Source organism: Lucilia cuprina, chromosome 6 (genome assembly GCF_022045245.1).
Source record: "Lucilia cuprina isolate Lc7/37 chromosome 6, ASM2204524v1, whole genome shotgun sequence".
In the NCBI taxonomy this organism is placed as follows: domain Eukaryota; kingdom Metazoa; phylum Arthropoda; class Insecta; order Diptera; family Calliphoridae; genus Lucilia; species Lucilia cuprina.
The window spans coordinates 43,203,921-43,219,861 of NC_060954.1; the positions used below are offsets into that span (position 1 = coordinate 43,203,921).

Here is a 15,941-nt window from a genome sequence, read left to right on the forward strand (position 1 = left end):
CTCTTATTAAAACACTTTTTATTAAATAAAATTGCATTATTTCAGGGTTTCTGTTAAGAAAATACCGTATTAATTGTCACAACAGGCCCCAATGACATTTTTCAAAAAAAATTTTGTTTTACAATTACGAAATATCATGTGTTTATGTTTTACTAAATTTTCTACATACATATTTATGGACTGCTAATTTTATTTTTTTTTACTACACATATTCCTGTCCATTTCTTCATTCGCATTGTTAATTTTGAAAAGTAACGGTAAACAATAAAAGCATTTATACTGCTTTGTACTCACCCTGTGTATTAAAGAAATGTCAGTTTTAATACAAAATACCATCACTAGAGGGCCTTCTATAACAAAGTTAAGAAATAAGAATATAAAAACAATAGAAAAACAAAAATGTATACAAATTAATGAATATTAATAAAATTTTATACAAAAATTGTTTATTTAAATAAAAATTACATTATAAAACTATTTATTTACCGAAAAAAAGTTTAAATAATAAGTTAAAACCAAATAATTTAAAGAAAACTGTAATAAAATGGCTTTTCTGTGTCCAGTGCGCATGAGACGCGATAAAAAGAAGGGTAAATAAATTAAACTAAACTAAAATCATAATAAAAAACAAAAAAAACGTAAGAAAGTGTTTAATTATTAAAAATATTCTATAAACAAAAGTTATTATACTATGATGAAACAACAAAGATTTAAGCAACATACTTGTTTTAAGGGCTAAAAAAACAAAAGACTTAAAACACAAACTTGTTATTGGTTTAATGGATTTTTTCTATTTTATGTTTCTTTCACAGCCACAAATGCCAATATAGAACGTGATTTACCCTTACCCGGTGGAGTGGGTTTGGGCCGTATTACCGGTTCGTCTAGCATAGAGACTTTAGTACGGGTAGGCATCGAAAAGGAACATGGCCTAAGTCCCGACTCTAAAATGGTAGTTTTACATGACTTTACACCCTGTGTTGATGACGAGCTCGAAGTTAAACGTGGCCAGATTGTTAATATTCTTTATAGAGAAAATGATTGGGTCTATGTTATAGGGGAGGACTCACGTCAAGAGGGTTTTATACCGCATTCATATTGTGCTCCTTATAATACACAATTGGCCGATATGGCTATAAAAAAGAAACTGCCCCGTGGAGCATCGAATGCACCAGAAGATCATAGTGAAAATATGCCTTTATTACCGGGTAGTGATCAATCAAAATTAGATTTAATCGAAGAGGTAAATAACGCCCAGGTGGCTTTAAAAAATGCCGTAGCCGAACTAGCCTCACCCATAATTATGGAACCGGAATGTATCCCATTTCACAAGGAACCCAATGGACGTTATATTGTCCTCTACACATTTATAGCTCGCGATGAAAACGACTTGTCTGTGGAGAGAGGAGAATTTGTTACTCTTCTTAATCGCGATGATTCCGATTGGTTTTGGATAGTACGCAGTGATGGTCAAGAGGGTTTTGTTCCGTCTGCTTTTATCTATCCAGCCGATAGTGTATTGCAAACACAACAAAAGCTTTTGGAAAGTAATTTAAATAAAACAAATACTCAATTATCCTCAGATATGTTAACAGGTTCTGGTCCTACTCAGGGCAATTTAAATTCGTTAAGTCAACCGGTATCTATGGGAAATAATGCTTTAGATAATTCTTTGCAGCAACAACAACAACAGCAGCAGCAACAAAACTCACAGAATTCTGCTCAAATTCCGGCAGATGATTTGAGATATGGCACAGAGTTGGTAATGTTGTACGATTATAAGGTAAGGAAATTGGAATTTGTCCTTTACGGCATTGTGTTTCTGAGTTTTATGTCATCTCAGTTATGTGATAACTGGAAAATCATGGTATAACTATATAAGAAATCTTTTGCAAATATTTTTTGTTTTAGGCTCAAGCTCCCGATGACTTAAGTGTTAGACGTGGCGATTGGATTTATGCCGATTTAAATAATCAAACCGTAGACGGTTGGTTATGGGCTTATGCGCCCAAAACACGTAAATATGGTTTCATACCGAAAGCCTATGCAAGACCACCAGCCATGACCAGTTTATAAATAAATAAAAAGAAAACAATTTTAACCTTCTTTTTAAATATACAATAAATTGCATTTATTATAATTATCATTTGTATTGCTCTATAATATAATATTAATTGTATTTTAATGATTACACTCTATACTACGTATAAACTCTATTGAGAATACAATTTTTTTAAAGTCTATTTTTTTACTGCAAGAACTATTTTTTTTTTAATATGTAAGTTAATGTTTTTAATTATAAGGTCACTTTAATTTAACTATTTTACAAATAACATTTAGTCTCTAAGATTTAGTATTAGTATTGTATATGTTAATTATTGTGGGGGGCACACAACTAAAGGCAAAAAAAAAACTGCAAAAAAAAAGAAAAATATATATTGAACCTACAACAAAGCATTAATTATATTTTACATAAAAAATACAATTACTTTAAACTTAAATTAAATAAACTAAAATCTATTACAAAAATATTTAATTTGTTTGTGTGTGTGTGTGTGTTTAATTCTGAGGGTTTTTTGTTTTTTAATTTATTCTATTGAAATAATTATGCTCAACATAAGTATCAATAGAACAACAACCATTTAGTTGCAAATGTTAACAACTTGTTAAGACACCTTTTTTTGCTATTTTATTAAAGAACCTAAACTAAATTAAAATAAACCTTTATCGTTAAAACAATAGAAATAAAGGAGGGATTCTATATTTAATTATAGCATCCATTTGTTTAAAAAAAATATTGTTTATTTAAATGTTACCATTTGTGGGATTTATATTGAGATTTCTAGAAAAAAATAATTTGTTAAATTAAATTTTATTACAAAAAAAAAATAAATAAATAAAATTACTTACTTAAGCATTTCTTTGAGTTGCTCCTTTTCTTGCATTTCTTCGCGTAATTTTTGCTGTAGTTGTAATATCAAATCATTCTTGGTATTCACTTGTAACTTTAAATGTGCTATAGTTTCTTCTTGAGCCTCGAAAATTGCCTAAAATTGTTATATAAAAAGTAAAATGAAAATTTCTCAGGGACAGCAAATAAAGATTATTCTTAACATTTAAAACAACTAAGTAGTATAATATAAAAATTTATATAAGTCATTAATATAAAAACAACTTTTTTGTTTAAGTCTGACAGGTTAAGGAAGCATTAGGATTGTTACTTGGAACGTAGAGGAACTAGAACTGAACTATAACTAAACTAAAACTTAACTAGAACTGAACTAAAACTAAACTAGAACTGAAATAAAACTGAAGTAAAACTCAACTAGAACTGAATAAGAACTGAACTAGAACTGAAGTGAAACTCAACTAGAACTGAACTAGAATAGAACTAAAACTGAACTATAACTGAAGTGAAGTGAAGCTCAACTAGAACTGAACAAGAACTGAAGTAGAATAGAACTAAAACTGAACTAGAACTGAACTAGAAATGAACTAGAACTGAGCTAGAACTGAACTGGAACTAAACTAGAACTGAACTAGAACTGAACTAGAACTGAACTAGAACTGAACTAGAACTGAACTAAAGCTGAACTAGAACTGAACTAGAACTGAACTAGAACTTAACTAGAAATGAGCTAGAACTGAACTAGAAATGAACTAGAACTGAACTAGAACTGAACTAGAAATGAACTAGATCTGAACTAGAACTGAACCTGAACTGAACTAGAACAGAACTAGAACTGAACTAGAACTGAACTAGAACTGAACTAGAACTGAACTAGAACTGAACTAGAACTGAACTAGAACTGAACTAGAACTGAACTAGAACTGAACTAGAACTGAACTAGAACTGAACTAGAACTGAACTAGAACTGAACTAGAACTGAACTAGAACTGAACTAGGACTGAACTACAACTGAACTAGAACTGAACTACGTAGAATGAAAAGTAAAAAATACAAATCAGTCAAAATTTAAAATAAACCAATATAATTTTGACACTCACTGTATAATTAACATTTAAAGTTCGCATATATAATACCAGTCTTTATTTGGCCAAAAAGAGAAAATTTGCTTTTGTTTTCCTTTAACAAACAAATTATAATATTAAAAATTAAATAATTCATTGCCTTATCAGAAGAATTACGGTCCGAATGTGTCAATTAGTAAATATTTTGTTGTATTTTTTTACAGCTTATATAGTATTACGCATTGATTAATTATTGTATTTTTAACACATGCTCTAGTAATTGTAAAATAAAGACAAAAGAGAAACAAGTATAAAAGTAGAAACGGGTAAAAACGATACTATGATACCCTATACCAGTTAAGTGTATTTTTATTTAAATTTCTAGTAAAATAGTAGTTTGAAATAGATACGGACTAATGCTCACGAAATTTAGTTAACAGTTATTGGTAGTTTAATCGTCAAATTTAAATAGGTTTACGTGCACAAGAGGATATAAGAATGGACATAGTTAAATCTAATTTAAAAGCTATTCTGCGCTGCTTGGTATACTGTTAAAATCAATTTAAAAAAACCCGTAGAAACTTACCCGACATTCTTCCATTGATTCCGAATAGGAGGGCGGTTCGTCTAAACAGAAAAACTCTCGCACTAGCTGACATTTCCTCAATTCCTCTTTACTCATTATCGAATTTACAAACATTTGCAAACCCTGTATGCGATTATCTAAGAAGACTGCATTGAAATTATCGCCAAATATTTTTTTGCGTGGCAAATTCAAGACAAGATGAGGAAATGATTGTTTTAATTTCGTATTTAAACGTACGAAATCAGTGTAACGTCTCAACACCAACCAACAGTCGTTTGTATGAGGATTTTCCACACGTAATTTATAGACCGTGAAACGAGCTCTCTCCTCCATTACCTCATAGCCAATAATGGGTATGCGCAATATACTGTTGGGATCGACGGGCGGCACCGAATGACCCAGCGAAGAGGAGGCAGCATTTGAGGAAGTGGTCATTTCACTGGTCGACATTGAATTTGTTCTTTGTGACCTTATATAGCTGTTACCTTCACTCATACGACGACGAGCGGCTGGTAAACCACAATTGCTGACCACCTCTATATTATGTGGTGAAGAGGCATAAGCCGATTGGCTTAGGTCACGATGAGAACGGGCTCCAGTTAGCATGGTTTTTTGTGTTACTTTTTGTGAATTACGGGGCGTTATTAAAGATTGTGTTAGTGTATTGTTGTTGTTGTTATTGACAGGAGCTTGATAACTGTGTGTGGATATGGTTTTTAGACAAACTTCTGATTTAGCGTTTAGTAAAGCACCTTGTTTTGTCTGATGTATGCTGCTCAACAGCTTATTAACATCGCCTTCCGATTTTGTTCTTACCAAACGAGCTGCCTCTAAACGTTTAAGCGTTTCCGAAGGTTTTCCAAATTCTGGATTTGATTTTGTTAATCTGCCCAGCAGTTGATGTTGTTGTTTAATATGATTTGCTGATAAATTAAATTGTTGGCAATTTGTACTTTGTATAAAACCCCCACCAGCACCACCATCGCCTGCCAAACAACTAATGCCACTAGTTGATTGTTGTTGTTGTTGTTGTTGCTGCTGCTGCTGATGTTGCAATGTAGCACCTTTGTTACTGTTTTTTGGTGTTAATTTTTTAAAGAGCGTAGTTCTTGAATTTAAATTGTTTACACCAGGTGGGGGTAATTGATTATCGCGCTTTTTAATAGCGCGCAAAGACATTGATTGGTTATTAACAAAACAATTCTATTGAAACAATAATAATACAAATAATTGCGTATACTTTGTGGTTAATTTTTTTTTGTTATTGTCAAGGCAGTTGGTTAGTTTGGTTGCAAGCGTTGCATGTACAATTTATTTACAATATTTGTATGTGTGTGTATAATTGTGAGATTTTAAATAGACAATTGGCAAAAAATATGATAATAATGATGACGGCATCATCAGCCACTTTGAGACTCCATTATAAAAATTGTAGTTTAGAAAATTTTAAATGTTTTTGTTGCATTTTTGTTTGTTTTATTTTAAGTTTTCTTTTTAAAAACTTTTATTTATTGTTTTTTTAACGAAAAACTAAGGCACCAAATTTGTTTCTTTAAAATATTTAGAATTTTTTGTAGGAAAAATTAAGGAAAATTAGAAAAAAAAACTAAAATAATATAAAAGAAAAACTGCTTTGTTGAGTGATCTTTTTCGTTTTCTTCTTTTGTTTTCTTTCTATTGCTGTCAAATGACAAAAAAATAACATGACCAGACTAATTTGTATAGAGATGCCGTATGTAAAAAATCTAGAAATAAAACCACTAAGCTAAATTTTAAAACTCGCTTAACATGGTTCTTGTTACGATATTTATTAGGGTTCTATAGTTGAAACGAAAAGTCGACTTTTCGACTTTTTGCATTTTATGAAAAGTCGACTTTTTGACTTTTTGCATTTTATGAAATGTCGATTTTTCGACTTTTAATATTTTATAAATAGTCGACTTTTCGACTTTTTCCGACTTTTCGACATTTTCCGACTTTTCGACTTTTTTTGACTTTTTCCGACTATTTCGACTTTTTTCGAATTTTTTCGACTTTTCTACTTTTTTCGACTTTTGACTATATTCGACTTTTTCCGATTTTTTTGATTTTTTCCGACTATTTTTTGACTTTTTTCGTTTTCGATTGTTCGATTATTCGAAAGTGGATTTATAGAACCCTAATATTTATACATTAAGTGCCTTGGCGAGACATCAAATTGTTTGACTCAAACGGTAAGTGTGTTGATTGCGTTAGTAAAAAAACTCACACCGCATATATACTTATGAGTTTTTTCCCTAACCCAATTAAAAAACTTAACGTATGAGTCAACAAATTTGTTGTGTGGCCATGTCGCTTTTAAATCCCTTTGCTTAGAAATAGCATAAGTTTAAAAAAAAGCCCCAAAGATTCAGCAATCTTTCATTTTTTTATATTAATACTAACATCTAACAAAAACCGCTAATTAGACAACTTTTACATTTTCTCAACAATGTGGCAGCGCTCTATTGTAAATGTGTCAAAAAAAACGTTGACAAAAGAGAGAGCACACAAAAACACAAAAACGTGCTCGTCCAGATTTTCTTTTAATTTTGCTGAAAATTTGTTAAAAAAATTAAAAAAAACTAAAGAAAATCTTTAAATAAAAACTTGCACAATGGTACGGCATAATAATCAATTGCCGGATAATCTGCCGCAATTGCAGAATTTAATCAAACGTGATCCCGAATCCTACAAAGATGAATTTCAACAGCAGTATAGACATTTCCTAAGTAGCCTGGAAGTATTTGCTCTAAATCCCACCGAGGAAAATAAATCCTTAGATGAATTAGTAATGTTTATAGCGCAAGTAAGTAATACCAAACATTAATACAATTAAAAGCTTTGTTGTTCTCTTGTAATGTGTAAATTAATGATCCTTATAGGTGGCCCAATGTTATCCTGATGTTTGTATACAATTTCCTCAACATTTGGTGGATTTATTGAAAAATCATGCCACCACCTTGGATCCCGTTATGCGTAATTGTTTTGTTAAGGCTTTGATATTGCTGCGCAATAAAAATCTTATACCAGCCTTGGATTTGCTGGAGTTATTCTTCCAACTGTTACGTTGTCCCGACAAACATTTGCGTACATTTTTACAGAACCACATTATAACGGACATTAAAAATATGAATGCCAAACATAAGGATATGAAATTGAATTCTACTTTACAAAATTTCATGTATTCCATGTTGAAAGATGCCAATCCCAAGGCAGCCAAAATGTCCGTAGACATTATGATAGAGTTGTATAAGAAAAATATTTGGAATGATGAAAAAACCGTTAATGTTATAGCCACAGTGGGCTGTTTCTCTAAAATTACTAAGGTACATTTGCAGAATTTTTAAAAATTTAATTATTTCTTATTTATTTCTCTTTTTTTAGGTGCAAGTTGCTTCTTTAAAGTTTTTCTTAGGTCATGATGATGAGGAGAAAGGCTCTGATGATTCAGAATCTGAACCTGAAATCGATTTGAAATCGGCTCTTATACAAAGTCGTGTCAATAAGAAAACCAAAAAGCGTAAGAAGCAATTGGATCAGATTAAAAAGCAGGCCGTTAAACAGCAAAAGAAAAAGAAAAATGCGGTGGCTTTCAATTTCTCTGCCATTCATTTAATACACAATCCTCAGGGCATGGCCGAGGGTCTGTTCAAACAGTTGCAGGCTGGCAATGAACGCTTCGAGGTTAAGCTTATGCACTTGGATGTTATTTCCCGTCTTATCGGTATCCACGAACTCTTCCTTTTCGCCTTCTATCCCTATATTACACGTTTCATACAGCCACATCAGCGCCAAGTTACAAGAATTTTGCAATTCGCCGCACAGGCTTCACATGAACTAGTACCGGGCGATGTAGTGGAGCCCATACTAAAAACAATTGCAAATAATTTTATTACTGAACGCAATTCCTCAGATGTCATGGCTATAGGTTTGAATGCAACGCGAGAAATTTGTCAAAGATGTCCTTTAGCCATGGGAGAAGATTTACTTAGAGATTTGGCCATGTATAAGACCTACAAAGAGAAATCAGTGATGATGGCTGCTCGTTCATTGATTATGTTGTACAGAGAACAGCTACCGGCTTTATTGCACAAAAAAGATCGTGGTCGTTTGACGGAGGCTCAAGCAGAACTTAAACCAAAGGCTTATGGTGCTGTAGAAATACATGAAACAATTCCTGGTGCAGAGGCTTTACTGAAAAGTTCTAAAACTATTGATTTGGGCAGTGATGACGATGATACAGATTCCAATGATGGTGAATGGGTCAGTGTAAGTCATAGTGAGGGTGAAAACAATGAAGATGACGATGAAGCAGCAAGTGATGATGAGGAAGATGATGACGAGGAGGATGATGAAGACGACGATGATGAAGATTGTGAGGATGAAGATGATGAAAGTGTTGGTAGTGACGATGAGGAGGAGGTGGATGATGACAATGAGGATGATGAAGAAGAAGTAAAAGAAAATGAGAAAAAATCCGAAAACAATAAGAATGAAACAAATAAACCTAAAGCAAACAAAAGTAAAAAGTCTCGATCCAATTCTATTTCCTCAGCCGCTTCAAAATCTTCCAAAAAATCACTAAAAGGCAAGAAAACATCCACGGAAGTTCCAGAAAATGCCACTATACTTAATGAAAAAGAGGCCGCTCAAGAATTGGCACTTACACGCATATTCACCGATGAAGACTTCAAACGCATCAATGCGGCGAACGTCAAGAAAGCTGTAACAAATGCCCGCAAGAGGCCCCTAGAAAAGGATCGTGAAGAATTTGTAAAATTAGATAAAATTGAAATGATCTATAAGAAACGTAAACACGATAAAGAAACCCGTCTGGAATCGGTACAAAGTGGCCGTTCAGATCGTGAGAAATTCGGCTGGAAAGATGGTCGTAAGAATGAAAATTGCTCGCGTACGAATCGTGAAAAGGAGAAACGTAAGAATTTCGTTATGATGCGTCACAAGGCTAGATCCAAGGTGAAGAAGAGTTTCCGCGATAAACAGCAGGCAATGAGAAAACATTTGCTGCACATAAAGAAAATGAAATAAAATACTTTTTTTTCTTTAATATACAATGTTAATATTATTGTAGATTTGTTTTTTAGGTAGAGACAAATAAAATTAATTAAATATACCTATATTCTTTTTATATTTAACAAATTACAGCATTTTGTTTGTTTATTTAACCACAAATGAAACTCTTTTTGTTTACAGTAAACATTGTAAAATGTTTATTTTTAATCTTTGTGTTTATTAATTCAAGAGTTTGTTCAAATAGTCATTTAAATTTAAACTAATTTAATGCTTTTTTATGAGTAAAAAATAATTTAAAATCCATTTAAGTTAGATGTGGGAGAAAGTGTAGTCTTACTTAGGGAATATAATTGATATAAAAAAAAGAACAATACACAATCCTTTTGTTATCAACGACGTCTCTTATCGGAAGATTTCTTAACACGTTTAGGACCCTTGACAAAACACCAATCCACCTGTATGGGCTGGCCCATAATTTCAGCGCCATTAAGAGCCTCTTTGGCTGCCCACGCTTCTTTGTGTGTTTCGAACTCGACCAGAGCATAACCTTTCGAAAAACCCGTTCTACGATCTAAATTCAAGTGGATATTCTTAATGGCACCAAAATCACAGAATTTCTCTTGTATTTCATCCTCTTGAGCTTCTTCGTGTATATTGGTGACAAAGAGAATCCAACCCTCTACCGAACGTTGTGGACCCGGCTCCAGTTCATCGTCATCTTCATGTCGCACACGTTCATATGTATGTATGGTTTCACGTGTGGTAGTCTCATTGCCAAAACCTCTTCCCTTGCGGTGTTTGGCCTTTTCCTTTAGACGTACAATACCCTCTATAAATTGGGAAAAAAGAGAAATTTTCATATTAAAAGTACATCAACAAAATCTGCAATTTATTGTTTTAATATTTTAAATACTTACGATCTCCATCCTCATCGACCTCAAATTCTTCAGCATTATCAATATCTAAAACATCAGCCATTGTGTTTTGTAAATGAAGATTATTAGTAAGAATTAAGTAAAATAATTAATTTTCGGTTTCTTTTTTCCACAATTCTACAAATCCACACGGCGTTTCTAATGTCAAAATTGTAATGGCATCAAATGGTTGTGTTCATTACAAAAATCTCACATATGCTGCGTTGCCAACTATAAATTGGTTTTAGAGAGTGATGTAGTAGTTAAAAGAAAAAGTCGACTTTTCGTATTATTTACACTAAAAATCGCCAAAATGTTACTTCAAGTTTTTTCTGGTAACACTTCAAACAAAAAAGTGTTTGTAGCAAACATGAGATACGAAAAATACATTGGTGTTCGTCAAACCAGAATTTCCTAGGTCGTCGAACAAATGTGATTTAAATGGACTTCAAACAAAATCTGTTTGACGGAAAAAATTTAGCGTTTTTTTTTGTGCGAGCTGCATGTTTTCGCGCCTTTTTTGAAAATTTTCTAACATTAAATCTGTTGTGTTGTTATTTTTTACTAAAAATAATTCTTTAAGAAATAAATTTAGAAATTAATAAAAAACTTTGCCCGAGGGTTGGAATTTTCTTTTTTTTTGGTGCAAAAAACAGGCAAGTTTTAGGTTTAATTAAGTTAAATATTTTATAATTTTGAAAATGTTTTTTCAGGTGGGGATTGTTTTCGTTCAATACCCCAAAGTGTTCATGGAAATCTATCCAACTTGCCTACTACCGAAATATTTAATATGACTGTCTTCAAACATTATGGTGGCGGAATGTGTATTTACAATATACAATTGTTAAGCCGCCTTTTATACAAGCAAAAAGATGTTTCCCTGACCTATAGGATATAACCTGGCAAGGCTTTCGTTTTATATATATGCCGGTGCAATGCTGTTTTAGGGAAAATATTGTTATTTTGTTTAAAACAAATTTAAATTTGTAAAATGTAATTACGACAAGTATTAAAGAAGACTTCTTAACGATTCAACTAACAAACTAACGGTTACCGTTGAAATATTTAGTGCCAGCCACCGCCGACGTTAATGTTTGTCGGCGCAGGTCTCTAAAGCCGGCATTCAGATGTGACTAAAACACTTAAAAACTACAATTGTTACCGCAAACTACAAACATAGACAATTTATTAAAAATATTATAAGAATTGTATTACCCTAAATAAAGTGCTTTTAAATAGTATATTAACGATACAAATTGTAAAGAAAATCTTAAAAAACCGAATTTATTAACTCTAAGCCGCTCAGCGACCATTTGTAAATGAATTTTGTCGTCAGCAGTTTTGTGGTGGTGGTTGAAATCTAATGTACGCTGTTATTCGTACTTCTTTGTTCGGGTTGTTAACATCAGACGAGATTTGACAAGTGCAGTTTTTTATTTAAACATTTGCAAGTAAACAAAAATAAAAATCGATATAGAAAAGAATCTAAGGGGGTCTCTGCATACAGACATAAAAACACACAAATAATAAATAGGTTAATGCCCCTTAAAAAAGAATTTCGTATACAATATTTCATTGCCGAAGCGAAAGAAAGTCTGCTTAGTCGACCTTGATTTTTAACAGTGATAGGAGCTGCAAAACACAGTCATCATATCAGTCAGCATATCAGCCAGCTGTTCCGTAAAAGATAAGGTGTTGAAAAAAAACTTGTTTTCTCAAATTAATACATTAAGAGGCAATTAAAAAATTATTAATAAAATGGCTAATTATTCTGGTGATGTAAAATTAGACGAGCAGATAGAGTTGTGGTTAAAATGGGATCGTAATGAAAATACCCTTAAAGAAGTGCAAAAAATGGTGGCTGCTAAGGACTGGGAACAATTGCGTAAACGTTTAATGGATCGTTTGGCCTTTGGTACGGCTGGATTACGTGGTTGCATGCGTGCTGGTTTTGATTCAATGAATGATTTGGTCATAGTCCAAACTGCCCAGGGTTTGTGTGAGTATGTTAAAACACAATATCAACCTGAAGAATATGAACGTGGCATAGTATTTGGCTATGATGGACGTTATAATAGCAAACGTTTTGCTGAATTATCGTCCACAATATTTATTCAGAATGGTTTTAAGGTCTATCTTTATACCCGTATGGTGGCTACACCATTTGTGCCTTTTGCCATTGTACAAAAGAACTGCTTGGCTGGTGTCATGGTGACCGCTTCACACAATCCTAAAGAAGACAATGGCTATAAAGTGTACTGGGGCAATGGTGCCCAGATTATATCACCCCACGACAAGGGTATACAGCAGTCTATACTCGATAATTTAGAACCTAAAGATTCGTCTTGGAATACTGATATTTTAAAGGATTCTCCTCTTTTACAAGATCCATTTGAAGAAATGTATAGCGCCTACTATAAAACATTAAAAGCTAATATTCCAGATAAATTTTTGGAAACAAATGAAAAACAAAAATCATTGGGCAAATTGAAGTTTGTTTATACCGCTATGCATGGTGTAGGTTGGCCCTATGTGGAAAAGGCTTTTGCAGAAGCTAATTTACCAGAACTTTTACCCGTTGAGGAGCAGAAAGAAGCAGATCCAGAATTTCCCACAGTCAAATTTCCAAATCCAGAAGAGGGCAAAAGTTCATTGGAATTGTCTATAAAAAGAGCTGAAGCCGCAGGTGTTACTACTATTTTGGCAAATGATCCAGATGCTGATCGTTTGGCATGTGCCGAAAAGGATCCAAAAACTGGACAGTGGAAGGTATAAGTGATAGAATTTATCATAATTTTTAAAATTGAGTGGTCCAATTTGGTTAGAGTTTACTAGTCGAGTCTGTATAGAGTTGACTGGTCGAGTCTGTATTGAGTTGACTGGTCGAGTCTGTATTGAGTTGACTAGTCGAGTCTGTATTGAGTTGACTAGTCGAGTCTGTATAGAGTTGACTGGTCGAGTCTGTATATAGTTGATTGGTCAAGTCTGTATTGAGTTGACTGGTCGAGTCTGTATTGAGTTGACTGGTCGAGTCTGTATTGAGTTGACTAGTCGAGTCTGTATAGTGTTGACTGGTCGAGTCTGTATAGAGTTGACTGGTCGAGTCTGTATAGAGTTGACTGGTCGAGTCTGTATAGAGTTGACTGGTCGAGTCTGTATAGAGTTGACTGGTCGAGCCTGTATAGAGTTGGCTGGTCGAGCCTGTATAGAGTTGGCTGGTCGAGTATGTATAGAGTTGACTGGTCGAGTCTGTATAGAGTTGATTGTCTCTAAAGAACTATATTCAGATTTGACTAAACGAATCTGTATAGAATTGATTGCTCGACAATATATAGAGTTGATTGATCTGAATGTTCCAATATGTATAGAGTTAATTTGTTGATTCTATATAGAACTGATTTTTCGACTCTGTATAGAGTTGATTGATCGAGTCAGTATAGAGTTGACTGGTCGATTACATCTAGAGTAGATTAATCTCTTTCTAGAGTTAAATTGTCTACTCTGTCTAGAATTGACTGATGGACACCGAAAAGAGTTGTCTGGTCTACTCTTTTACTTTACTTTATAACTTTTTCTATTTCTAGGTCTTCAATGGCAATGAACTGGGCGCTCTTTTAGGCTGGTGGTGTGTAGAGAACTATAAAGCTCTACATCCCGATGTTAAACTATCGGAATGTTATCTCTTGGCCAGCACAGTAAGTTCCAAAATTTTACGCTCCATGGGCAATATGGATGGTTATAATTTTGTTGAAACTCTAACGGGTTTCAAGTGGATGGCCAACCGTGGCATTGAATTAATGAAGGAAGGAAAACAGGTTCTGTTTGCCTTTGAAGAAGCCATTGGTTTTATGTTTTCCACTGCCGTACTCGATAAAGATGGCGTTAGTGCGGCCACTCATTTAGCCACCATGGCTTGTTACATTAAAGAAACTCAGGGTATTTCCTTGATAGAGAAATTAAATGAAATTTACGAAAAATACGGTTATCATTGCACAAATTGTTCGTATCTATTTTGTGATAAAGCTCCCGTCATTAAGCGTATTTTTGAACGTTTGCGCAATTTCCAAGATGGCAAACCAGCCACATATCCTCAATCGATACTTAACGGAGAGTTTGCCATTAAATATGTACGAGATTTGACAACAGGTTTTGATACCTCGCAAGCAGATGGTAAAGCTCGTCTACCTGTTAGTTCAAGTACACAAATGATTACATTTACATTCGAAAATGGCCTAGTGATTACTTTGCGCACCAGCGGTACTGAACCAAAGATTAAATATTATGCTGAATTATGTGCTAAGCCAGAGGAAAAAGATTGGCAGGGATTAAGAGAAACTCTAGATCGTATGGTTGATGCCATAGTTGAAGAATTCCTACAGCCTGCTGTAAACGATTTAAAGCCAAAAACAGATTAAAATATACATATTTTGAATTTAGTCATTTAAGTATATAAGTATATGTGTGTGTAGTATCTAAAGTATAATATTATACTTTTTTAGTATATTTTATAAATTTTTTTAAATAGACAGTTTATAAGATGTATTTTTTTGTTATCTTTGTTGCATGTGTATATGTGTGCGTGTATACTAAAATGCGACGAAACACATTCCTTAATGTGTTATCCTATATTATATGTTTGAACCAGTATACTTTTTTCGAGCGTTTTACGTCTTCGCATTTTATATTTATGCACATTATTTTTACAGCTTTTTTTTGCTATTTGTTTTCGACTCAAAGATACATTTGTCAAAATCAATTTCAATGTACAAGTTTATATACACAATGTTTTATTAAAATTAAAAATTGGCTATACCTATAACATATTTATTATCTTTCCTACCTGTGTAAAAGTTAATTTACATTTATTAGATTTTAATTTATTGACAAATATACTAATGTTAATACAATACAAACATAAACCAACATACTTTTATTACTGCGCTATTATTGTCTTATCACAAGTAAATCATTCCGATCGAAAGTCTTTAACAAAAATAAACGTAAGCTTAGGAATTGAAACCTTTGTGAGCAGTCCTGATAATTGTGTAAACTGTTGATTTAACATCATTATTGAAACATAGATTTTCCATATACTAGTGGTATTTTTTGTAATTTATAACCAAATAAAATAACATAAATAAAAGTATATTATAAAAGTTGTTGTTTTTTTTGCATTTGTTAGACATAGGCAACTGGAAATATTAAGAAGCACAAGTTATTTTCTTGATCAAAAGAATTTGAGATTTACAATTCATTTAGATGTGAAATAGAGGCACCAACTGTATGTAATGCCAAAAGCCTGTCAGTTCCATCTCGTTGTAATAGTCATTGCACAGTAGGTTCTAAACTTTTATTTAAAAAAGATAGATAGATAGATAGATAGATAAATAGATAGATAGATAGATAGATAGATA

At 32.9% G+C, this 15,941-nt stretch overlaps 5 protein-coding genes across 6 annotated transcripts; 3 read left to right on the forward strand and 2 right to left on the reverse strand.

Moving 5' to 3' along the window:
• Window positions 1–420: 420 nt before the first annotated feature.
• On the forward strand, window positions 421–2,482 carry LOC111688793 (SH3 domain-containing protein Dlish). 2 transcript variants are annotated; one of them, XM_023451305.2, is made up of 3 exons: window positions 421–590; window positions 813–1,783; window positions 1,912–2,482. In XM_023451305.2, the coding sequence occupies exons 1-3, from the start codon at window positions 545–547 to the stop codon at window positions 2,074–2,076; spliced, it is 1,182 nt and encodes a 393-aa protein (XP_023307073.2). In that variant the 5' UTR covers window positions 421–544; the 3' UTR covers window positions 2,077–2,482. The 2 variants fall into 2 exon arrangements, with proteins under 2 accessions (XP_023307073.2, XP_046809660.1); XM_046953704.1 differs by having other exon boundaries at window positions 511–638.
• LOC111688790 (sorting nexin-16) lies at window positions 2,264–6,253 on the reverse strand. The gene is made up of 3 exons (XM_023451302.2): window positions 4,559–6,253; window positions 2,911–3,047; window positions 2,264–2,842 (listed from the first exon to the last, which is right to left on the reverse strand). Exons 1-3 carry the CDS (start codon window positions 5,735–5,737, stop codon window positions 2,806–2,808), a joined length of 1,353 nt encoding a protein of 450 aa, XP_023307070.2. The 5' UTR covers window positions 5,738–6,253; the 3' UTR covers window positions 2,264–2,805.
• Window positions 6,254–7,064: 811 nt separating this feature from the next.
• Window positions 7,065–9,730, forward strand: LOC111688789 (protein SDA1 homolog). The gene is made up of 3 exons (XM_023451301.2): window positions 7,065–7,385; window positions 7,462–7,905; window positions 7,964–9,730. The coding sequence occupies exons 1-3, from the start codon at window positions 7,194–7,196 to the stop codon at window positions 9,626–9,628; spliced, it is 2,301 nt and encodes a 766-aa protein (XP_023307069.2). The 5' UTR covers window positions 7,065–7,193; the 3' UTR covers window positions 9,629–9,730.
• A 56-nt stretch (window positions 9,731–9,786) lies between these two features.
• LOC111688792 (RNA-binding protein 8A) lies at window positions 9,787–10,708 on the reverse strand. Its single transcript, XM_023451304.2, has 2 exons — window positions 10,531–10,708; window positions 9,787–10,442 (listed from the first exon to the last, which is right to left on the reverse strand). The coding sequence occupies exons 1-2, from the start codon at window positions 10,589–10,591 to the stop codon at window positions 10,003–10,005; spliced, it is 501 nt and encodes a 166-aa protein (XP_023307072.1). The 5' UTR covers window positions 10,592–10,708; the 3' UTR covers window positions 9,787–10,002.
• Window positions 10,709–11,685: 977 nt separating this feature from the next.
• LOC111688788 (phosphoglucomutase-2) lies at window positions 11,686–15,683 on the forward strand. Its single transcript, XM_023451300.2, has 2 exons — window positions 11,686–13,296; window positions 14,112–15,683. The coding sequence occupies exons 1-2, from the start codon at window positions 12,286–12,288 to the stop codon at window positions 14,940–14,942; spliced, it is 1,842 nt and encodes a 613-aa protein (XP_023307068.2). The 5' UTR covers window positions 11,686–12,285; the 3' UTR covers window positions 14,943–15,683.
• Window positions 15,684–15,941: the final 258 nt, after the last annotated feature.

What these genes read in the sequence shown, in the direction of transcription:
- LOC111688793 (XM_023451305.2), top strand. Translation starts at nt 545, where the DNA reads ATGGCTTTTCTGTGTCCAGTGCGCATGAGACGCGATAAAAAGAAGG. An exon ending in GAGACGCGATAAAAAGAAGG is followed by an intron (nt 591 to 812) that starts GTAAATAAATTA and finishes TTTCTTTCACAG; the next exon opens with CCACAAATGCCAATATAGAA. An exon ending in TAATGTTGTACGATTATAAG is followed by an intron (nt 1,784 to 1,911) that starts GTAAGGAAATTG and finishes TTTTTGTTTTAG; the next exon opens with GCTCAAGCTCCCGATGACTT.
- LOC111688790 (XM_023451302.2), bottom strand. Translation starts at nt 5,737, where the DNA reads ATGTCTTTGCGCGCTATTAAAAAGCGCGATAATCAATTACCCCCACCT. An exon ending in AATCAATGGAAGAATGTCGG is followed by an intron (nt 3,048 to 4,558) that starts GTAAGTTTCTAC and finishes TAACAATTTTAG; the next exon opens with GCAATTTTCGAGGCTCAAGA. An exon ending in CAACTCAAAGAAATGCTTAA is followed by an intron (nt 2,843 to 2,910) that starts GTAAGTAATTTT and finishes ATTTTTTTCTAG; the next exon opens with AAATCTCAATATAAATCCCA.
- LOC111688789 (XM_023451301.2), top strand. Translation starts at nt 7,194, where the DNA reads ATGGTACGGCATAATAATCAATTGCCGGATAATCTGCCGCAATTGCAG. An exon ending in TAGTAATGTTTATAGCGCAA is followed by an intron (nt 7,386 to 7,461) that starts GTAAGTAATACC and finishes TGATCCTTATAG; the next exon opens with GTGGCCCAATGTTATCCTGA. An exon ending in GTTTCTCTAAAATTACTAAG is followed by an intron (nt 7,906 to 7,963) that starts GTACATTTGCAG and finishes CTCTTTTTTTAG; the next exon opens with GTGCAAGTTGCTTCTTTAAA.
- LOC111688792 (XM_023451304.2), bottom strand. Translation starts at nt 10,591, where the DNA reads ATGGCTGATGTTTTAGATATTGATAATGCTGAAGAATTTGAGGTCGAT. An exon ending in GGTCGATGAGGATGGAGATC is followed by an intron (nt 10,443 to 10,530) that starts GTAAGTATTTAA and finishes CCCAATTTATAG; the next exon opens with AGGGTATTGTACGTCTAAAG.
- LOC111688788 (XM_023451300.2), top strand. Translation starts at nt 12,286, where the DNA reads ATGGCTAATTATTCTGGTGATGTAAAATTAGACGAGCAGATAGAGTTG. An exon ending in CAAAAACTGGACAGTGGAAG is followed by an intron (nt 13,297 to 14,111) that starts GTATAAGTGATA and finishes TTCTATTTCTAG; the next exon opens with GTCTTCAATGGCAATGAACT.